Source organism: Oratosquilla oratoria, chromosome 6 (assembly GCF_046742065.1).
Source record: "Oratosquilla oratoria isolate Oo_2021 chromosome 6, ASM4674206v1, whole genome shotgun sequence".
Classification (NCBI taxonomy): domain Eukaryota; kingdom Metazoa; phylum Arthropoda; class Malacostraca; order Stomatopoda; family Squillidae; genus Oratosquilla; species Oratosquilla oratoria.
In genome coordinates, this window is record NC_134782.1 from 52,199,048 (window position 1) to 52,208,500 (window position 9,453).

At 37.2% G+C, this 9,453-nt stretch overlaps 1 protein-coding gene across 1 annotated transcript in view; it reads left to right on the plus strand.

The window, feature by feature from the left end:
• Positions 1-2,127: 2,127 nt before the first annotated feature.
• The window catches only part of Coa8 (Cytochrome c oxidase assembly factor 8), a 116,888-nt gene continuing 109,562 nt past the window's right edge, over positions 2,128-9,453 (plus strand). Inside the window, exon 1 of the mRNA XM_076186963.1 lies at positions 2,128-2,188. Within this exon, the coding sequence (XP_076043078.1) occupies positions 2,144-2,188 (45 nt within the window). The 5' untranslated portion in view covers positions 2,128-2,143. The remainder of the gene's footprint in view (positions 2,189-9,453) is intronic.

Here is a 9,453-nt window from a genome sequence, read left to right on the forward strand (position 1 = left end):
GTTGAAACAAAGCCTAGATCGGCCATATGATGCCGTGGAAAATAGACTGTACTTGTCCACAATTTCGGCCTTGTTTGCAATAGTCTTTAGTCCTCGACACCCCAAACAACGCTTCATTTGAATGTTGGAATAACTGCCAATACGTTGAATGTCGATCTTGGCTCCAGGGACATCGTCATCTAGCAATAAAACCTTGAGAAATGGGTCGCCTGTCGCCAGTGTCTACTCTTTTCATATACTAAAACTATTGATTTTGTGCGCGTCTTGGTAGTTTGCTCAACTGCCGATAAAGAGCGTGGTAATTGTGACGTCAACTTTGCTGTCTGCTGTTGACAGGCATCACTGAGGTGCTTGCAAAGGATTACAAAGGAAGGGCATACCGGCTGGAGAGCTTTTGGTCCATAATTAGGTCGGATGCGAAAAAAGAAAACAAAGGGAAAAAATAGACATGGAATATTAAATTTAATAGTCATATGTACTGAGCTTTACTGATATCAGGTATTTTAGGTACACAACTATGTAGATTTTAGTTTGAATCTAAGTTATGATCACTACTTGGAATGGTTTCACCAACTTCTACATCGGTTTTCACGCTCTCGGGGCTAGTGATCACTAGATCGAATTTTCATGTTTTGCGGACTCTTTTACGTGCTAAACTAAATAATTGTCACCGAGAAAATCTATCAGGCGACTACCTATATTGCTATATACGAGGGTCGTCCAATCATTGTTGGCAACATTGAAATCACTCATTAATTTTCGGTTGCAGGAATTAGACAGTTCTTGAAATGTATTTGGTCTGTATATTACACTTATATTCATCTTTTGTCCATTTGTTTGGGGTAGTTCTACCCATAAACTATCATATGTATCCTGTTTCACTTTCTCTATTACACAGGCATGGATATTGCTTTTAACAAACAGTAGAACATCCCCACTTTTCCTGATGTAGGTGTTTAACTCCTGTGATATTAAATTCAGCTTCAAACTGTACCACTTAACCATGTCTCGGTTATTCCTATCATATCGAGATTCTCGTTTGACATACGCCTGGATTCCTTGGAATTTGTTCCTAATACTACGAGCATTAAAGTGCATGGTTTTTAGGGCAGTGGGCAGGATGCAGGGATGACCCGTTATCCAGGAGGTGCTAAGATAAGAGGGAGGGAGGATGGTGGAGGGGAGTGTAATATGTAGGAAATGGAATAGGTGGGAGTGGTTTCTATGCCTTTTTCTTTTTGGCTACCCCCCGTGTAAGGGGGAAAAAGCCTTTGGTATATGTATGTATGTATGTGATCACGAGTATTTCTTTCTGACTAGTTATGCTTTTTTACATCATGCTTTATATCATCATTTTGTTTTTAAATCTTGAAACTATGCAACATTTTATTACACCTGCCAGTAATTTTATTTCACTTGTTGATTCTGGCGATTTAATATACATGTATCAAGTTACTGCCGTAACAAGTAATTCATATTTACATTTTTATTCATATTCGTAATTGTTACTATTCAAATTGGCTCAAGTGAGTGAAGGCTTATGGTGCCCCGACACGAGCATAACTTATATGAAATATCGTTTTGACGTTATTGTTTCTTGGTATAAGCTACCTCCATATTTTCAATATTGACACTACAGATGCTATTTTGAACGATATTAGACTTTGTCAGTGACATTAGAGATATGTAAATATTTTGATAACAATGGTAATCGTGATTAGTCGAAAAGAAGTAATGTAATAGTTTACTCCGTGCTATTTCAGTATATTATTTCAACGATAAACACACTAATCCAGTTGTTATTTCAAACCATATACTTGTATGATAATCCATTGAAGTCCAGCAATGCTGAAAAAAAAATCCGAATAATTATTGACAAACTTAAGAAACGACAGTTTTGTCAATCTTGCCATTTCCAAGTTTGCCAAATCTGATACTGACGTATCTGATTTGGTGTTGTTAGGTGCACTAAATATATTTGATATAATTTTCGGGATTTTTTTTTTTAGTAATTTTGTGTAAAAAGCTCATAGACGTCAGTAAGAGGATATTTTCCTTGCAAAATCACACCGTTTCAACAACGGGGAGGGAGAGGTTTTCGTCATGTGCTGGGTAGTTAGTGGTCAGTGATGGTCAGTCACTAATGCCGTTAGTCTCTCGCGGAGTATGTTTAGTGGGATGTGAAATGGTGAGTGATAATTCACGTGTTCTAATTGAAATTTTCACATTAAAAAAGAGGAAAAAGATCTGTTATTAGTGTTTAAACAGTGATTAAACACGGGTTATTATTTACATCAGTGAAAATGATCTTAGGCTATTTTCGTTGTGAAATAGTGAGTGATAATTCACGTGTTCTAATTGAAATTTTCACATAAAAAAGAGGAAAAATGATTTGTTATTAGTGTTTAAACAGTGATTAAACACGGGTTATTATTTACATCAGTGAAAATGATCTTAGTCTATTTTCGTTGTGAAATAGTGAGTGATAATTCACGTGTTCTAATTGAAATTTTCACATAAAAAAGAGGAAAAATGATTTGTTATTAGTGTTTAAACAGTGATTAAACACAGGTTATTATTTACATCAGTGAAAATGATCTTCGGCTATTTTCGTTGTGAAATAGTGAGTGATAATTCACGTGTTCTAATTGAAATTTTCACATAAAAAAGAGGAAAATGATTTGTTATTAGTGTTTAAACAGTGATTAAACACAGGTTATTATTTACATCAGTGAAAATGATCTTAGGCTATTTTCGTTGTGAAATAGTGAGTGATAATTCACGTGTTCTAATTGAAATTTTCACATAAAAAAGAGGAAAAATGATTTGTTATTAGTGTTTAAACAGTGATTAAACACGGGTTATTATTTACATCAGTGAAAATGATCTTAGTCTATTTTCGTTGTGAAATAGTGAGTGATAATTCACGTGTTCTAATTGAAATTTTCACATAAAAAAAGAGGAAAAATGATTTGTTATTAGTGTTTAAACAGTGATTAAACACGGGTTATTATTTACATCAGTGAAAATGATCTTAGTCTATTTTCGTTGTGAAATAGTGAGTGATAATTCACGTGTTCTAATTGAAATTTTCACATAAAAAAGAGGAAAAATGATTTGTTATTAGTGTTTAAACAGTGATTAGACACGGGTTATTATTTACATCAGTGAAAATTATCTTGGCTATTTTCACCGTGCGATGTATACAATGCTAGTGCCTCGTTTTATAGGAAGTTTCCAGCCTTTGTTTTGTTAAATACATAATTCATGTGGTTTGTATCAAAGTATCACACAAACAAATTTTTCACCTTTTTTGCGTTTGGAAGATTTTTTTTTCCTGTGGAATGGTTACGTTAGGTCAAGTTAGGTTAGGTTAAGTTAGAAGCCATTGAGCAACGCAAGTTTCTTGTTGAATATCCGTGCTTGCGTGATTCTGGAATTTCACTCTTATGTGATTTTACAAGTGACAGATTGAGGACCTTAAAAGAATAAGTAAATAAATGAAATTACACGAGTTGCATCAGACCAGAGAGGCACCTTGCACTCCACTACGGAAGAGTTCCAGGAAGTCCGGGGGGAAATGCATTTCTATATAAATCAAATCAGTATTTTTCTTTTCATATTTTTGGACGTTTTGTGCTAATCTGGTACTTTTGAGTAACCTGACTTGATACTACTAGTAAAAGTTGATTGGCAACTATGTCTCACAGTGATCGATGGAGTTTGGGATACGTTGAAACGTCGTTGCGTAGAACGGATGATGCCAAGCACTTTTATTTAATTATTGACATACGTAAATGTTCAGTTATGTACACAGACGCGATATAGCGTTAGAAAATTAATTACTAAATTTGTAAATTATAATATATCAACGTAATATGCAATTTTCTTGGCGGAAATAAAAAACAAAAAAGTTGCTAAAACAGATTTCGTAAGTAATGAAGTCGCGCCGGACGAATGGTACGCCATGTTTGTTATGATAGATGCAGACATCGAAGAAATGAAAGGATTATAAATTCGTCTAACCTAAATTAACCTAACCTAACCTAACCTAACCTGACCTAACCTAACCTAACCTAACGTGTATTTAGTACCTGTAATTTAAAGTCATCCGGATCGTTGTCGTCGTTGTCGTCACAGATGTTGGCGACCTGTTCAATCACTCTGATTGCGGGGTATACAGGTTTTTCATAGCTTGAAGGAATGCATGGATTTCAGTTCGTTAGTTTATTTGCTTGTAGCAAGGTATTTTTATTTTCATTTCCGCCAAGACAACAGCATATTACGTTCAGGTATTATAATTTACAAAATTGATATTTAATTTTCTAACGTTATATCGCGTCCATGTACACAACTGAACGTTACTAAGTGGAATTTATGAACATCTTAGGAACAGTGATGATGATGGATGATGCTCAAAAATGGTATACAAATGCATAATACGTGTATATGAGAGGAATGAAAGCGTTTATACGAAGCAAAATCATATAGAGTTCGGACAGTGAGTATATTTGCTTGCTTTATATTAGCGCGTTTTATCAATATTATTTGTTTAATTCAAGGTGACAATAGTTCTATGTTTATTATTGGGGGAAGAAGGGGCATATCATTTGTATAAATATTTATTTGAGTTAATATCATCCTTATCACCACCAGACCAGGTAAATTTAGATAACAATACATATGATGGTGACTTAGACCAACGGAATGCTATGCACCTCGCCATCTACGGAAATAGCGGTGTTGTCGTCTTTTTATTTTATTTATTTATATATCTATTTCTTCACTCCAACACGTCACTAATTCTTGTCAGCTCCGAGAATGGCTTTGGAACGAAGCTTATGGCGATCGAGATCACAGATGTACCTGAAAAATTTCAAGTACGAATACAGTCAAAAGCTACGTACCAAATCTAAGTATATGCCATTGTAATCAAGTACAAATACTTTATGTGATAGAAAAAAAAATCCTGGCACGGATTTGTAAAGCGCGAAAGTTTGTAGTTTTCGTAAGTACATATTAATAAGTACACTTAAAAAATGGGATTTGATATAGAAAAGTAAATGGAAATTTTACCTTTATTTTAGCATTCAATGTTTTTATCACGGAAATGAGAAACAAGAACAAATACTTCATGAAAAACTCGAATAAATATTATTCTCTGTTTCAAATGTAAAAGATTATTAGTATATTTCTCGTAACAGTAATAAAACTTTAATTTCATGCAGAAAATAAGGGTAAATATCAGGACATTAAAACTTGGCTATTTTTCTATATTGATAATATCCCCGGTAGTTTTATAACCAAAATTAACATACGAGTGCATTTACTTAATAGTATCATCACAAAGTTTGCTAGAATCTATATACAGTATATAACTTTTGATTAAATGCAATGTACTTGTTTGGGCTTGGATGTATATGGTATTTTTCAAGTATATTGGGTGTAATTATAAGTACATTTTCTTTTAACGGCCAGGATCAATATACAATTTGTCACTAGCAGTGAAGGGATGGGTACGCCATATTCGAGCCAAAAAACAAACAACAACAACAACTTTCGATTCAAACTACCGGCCAATACTGACGAAGTACAAAGAAAACAAATGAAATGAATTAAAGTGAAACAAGACCAAATCCAACAGAACAAATATAATAGAAAATAGAATGAAATTGAATAAAAGATAAGATAAAGTAGAATAGATGAGTCAAAACAAAATAAAATGAAATATGATGAAAAACAGCAGGCCAGTGAAGTCAGATTAGCGAGTGAACATGACGGAGAATTGGGATGAATGTAAATAGGAAAACTTGTAAGTATTTACCAGAGAATTATTATGCACAGAAGAATAAAGTAGCATTGTGCTGGGTAGAAGATCCTGTTCACAATATTGGTTTGAACTGAGCGGAAACCGCGGCGGTACCGCATGGTCAAGGAAAAACTGCGCGGTTGGGTGTGAACGTTTCCACTGATTTACAATGTAATTGAACCGCGGTTGTTGAAACTGCTATTGTGCCACCTCCATACGGAAGTAGATTAACCTTTTGACTATCAAAGGTTGTTTTTATCTAAATGAAATCAGCTAGAGGCAGATAGAATAAAAACAATAATCTTTAGAATTCGGGGGATAAATTTAACATTGTCTCTAAACATGGGTGTACGATACCCAATACGGTTTATTCCATAGTATTATTGGTTAATGTTATTATGCAGTTTAAGTTATTAATGAAGAGAACTATGGGCGAATTCTACCACTTGAGACGAGCTTGAAAAGTTGGAAGGGTCATTCTAAAAAAAAAAAAAAAAAAGAGAGAGAGAGAGAGAGAGAGAGAGAGAGAGAGAGAGAGAGAGAGAGAGAGAGAGAGAGAGAGAGAGAGAAGAGGAGATCCTTTGGTTTATGGAAAGATCAGTATTAAGAAAAAAAAAAAAAATCCACAAGAAAACCCAAGACTTTCCAACCCCAAGATTACAAGTTTACAAGAGACGAAGGAGAGATTTTGAAAGTTGGAAATATTTCGTCTTTTTAATCAAAATAACCAAATAGAGATGCTGGCACGGGTCTTCTCAAAGGTTGCTAGACAACAGCCAGAATGACAATGTTTCTTACTCATTGAAAAGACTTGTCATCGAGTCTTATTTAGGCATTTGTCATACTTGCTGTTTCAACCGCCGGGATTTGAGCAACGGCGGTTCAGTTACAAGGTAAATCAATAGAGGCGTTCACATACAACCGCGCAGTTTTTCCTTGCCTATGTGGTATCACGGCGGTTTCTGTGCGGTTCAATTCGCTCGTGTGAATAGGGCCTATTCTTGATAGAAGTTATCCTCAGGGGAATCAAATCGCCCGGTGCCAGCTAGAATGAAGTGCATAAGTTTTATGCGTGCGTGTGCGTGCGTTTGCGTGCGTTTGCGTGCAAAGAAATTCGTATATGGAACCGTTCGTGCAGTAAGGAATTTGTCAACGCGCGAGGCTAGTCCCAGGAGTTCGTTTATCAATGTATCATGATCATGGTCATCATCGTCATGATTTTTTTTTTTTTGAAGTGTCAAATAATAGCTTGTTCTTTTTACGGCTGTGATCAGTAACACAGTCACGCTTCAGAGCATTTGTGTTGTTATTGTTGCAATATGATTCGATCTTTTTTTTTCTTAATGTTTCGTTCGATGCCTTTGATATGTGGCGCATGGCGTGTCTTTTTCTTTCGGTCCTTTTGCATAATTATCGCTCAAAGTGGATTTTATTTTACTCTTCAGTGCACACAGTCCAATAGAGGTAGGAAGGGGGAAGGTGTTATGGAGGTGCTGTGCCTTACTGCATTGCTTCTGACACGGGTGGTCGGCGGGTGATAGGGATGACCCTTCCTCACTCTCTCTCTCTTCTCCCTTTCCTCTCTTCTCTCTTTTCCCTTCTTCCCCACTTTTCCCTCCTCTTCTCTTTCTTCCTCTCTTCTCTCTTTCCCATACCACCTTATCCATATCCCCCCATCTAGTCGCTCCACCTTTTCCTTCCCCGCTTATACCTCGTCCCAGCATTACTCCCCTCCACCCTCCCTCCACCCTCCCTCCACCTTCCCCCCGACCCTGACATCTCTTTTGTTCCCTCTCCCCGCCCTCACTCTTCCTCCTCCTCCTCCTCTTCCTCCTCCTCCTCTTCCTCCTCCTCTTTCTCCTCCTCTTCCTCCTCCTCTTCCTCAATCTCTTCCTCCTCCTCTTCCTCCTCCTCTTCCTCAATCTCTTCCTCCTCCTTCTCTTCCTCCTCCTCTTACTCCTCCTCCTCTTTCTCCTCCTCTTCCTCCTCCTCCTCCTCTCCCTATCCCCCTCCTCCTCCTCTTCCCCCTCCTCCTCTCCCTATCCCCCTCCTCCTCTTCTTCCTCCTCCTCCTCTCCCTATCCCCCTCCTTTCCTCCTCCTCCTCCCCCTTTCCTCCTCCTCCTCCTCCTTCTCTTCTCTCCCCCTTCCTCTCCTTTTCGTTTACTTCTAAGTACCCAATTCCGAGTCAATGAAGGACCTTTCCATTCTTTTCGTACTGTTTTTATCCTTTGCCCTTTCTTTCCTCCTCCTCCTCCTCCTCCTCCTCCTCCTCTGTACCTCTTCTCACCCTCTCTCCCCTCATCCTTCCTTTATTCTCTCTCCCTCACCCTCTCTCCCTCTCTCTTTATTCTCTCTCCTCTTTACACTCTTCTCTCCTCATACCCAACCCTCTTCATTTTCTTCCCTCATCGCTCTCTTCCTTCCTCGTTCTCTCTCCTCTTTTACACCCATCCCCTCCCTTACTCTTTAATTCACACTCTCTCTTTTCCATCATTCCCTTCTTTCTACTCCTCCATCCCCCTTTTTTCTACTTCTATTTACTCAACTCCTCAATCTTCGGTTTCCTCACTCCCGCCTCACTCTCTCCACCATCCCTCTCCCCTCCCTCCCGAACTCCCTCATTCTCTCCCTCATATCTCTTTATCTTCTCCTTGCACCTTCTCTCTTCCCATTTTCTCGTTCTCTGTCATACTCCCAACCTCTTCCTTCTTCCTTTCTCTTCCTTCCACTCTCTTCTCTCTTCATTCTTTTCATTTCATTGTTTTACCTTCCGAATGCCTCTCCTTTCAGTTTTACTTCCCTCTTTTTCTAGCCCTCGGCTCTTTTTTTTTTATCTTTACTCTCGAATTTTCATTAAATTCTTAAAGTTCTATCTGTTTTTGTTTTTAGCTCTGGATAAACTAGCAGAATAATTTTTGCGTCAGAGCGAGGCAGGGTTGTCCCTCCCTCCCTCCCTTTCAACAAATAAATTAATCAATAAAGTAATAATGATAATAATAAACAAATAAGTCTATGATAAATGAAAATAAAATCGTAATACATTTTTTTTAAGCAATCCTGAAACTTCCCTTTCTGGTGCACTTCTTTTGATTCCCTGATTAGGAATTGTCAAAATTGTTTCTGTCACTTTCTTGATCAAACCGATGGCATGGTTAGCAGCCTGTTGGTTTCTGCGAACTATCGGGATTTAGAGGAGAAAGTAAGCCTTCATGTATTGGGTGTTACTTATTTTATTTTATCTTATCTTATTTATCTATTTATTTATTTATTTATTTATCTATTTATTTATTTATTTATTTATTTATTTATCTATTCATTTATTTATTTTTATTCATTTTTATTTATTTATATTCATATTTATTCATCTATCTATTTATGTGGATGTGCTGTGTCTTGCGACACTGCTTCTGACCCAGTGCAGTGGACAGGATACAGGGATGACCCGTCATCCAGGAGGTGCCAAGATGAGAGGGAGGAAGGAGGGTGGAGGGGAGTGGAATATGTAGGGGATAAAATGGATGGGAGTGGTTTCTATGCCTTTTCTTTTTGGCTACTCCCCGTGTAAGGGGGAAAAAGCCTTTGGTATATGTATGTATATATTTTACAATTTATGACGGGATGGGACTTGAGAGAAAAACGAACG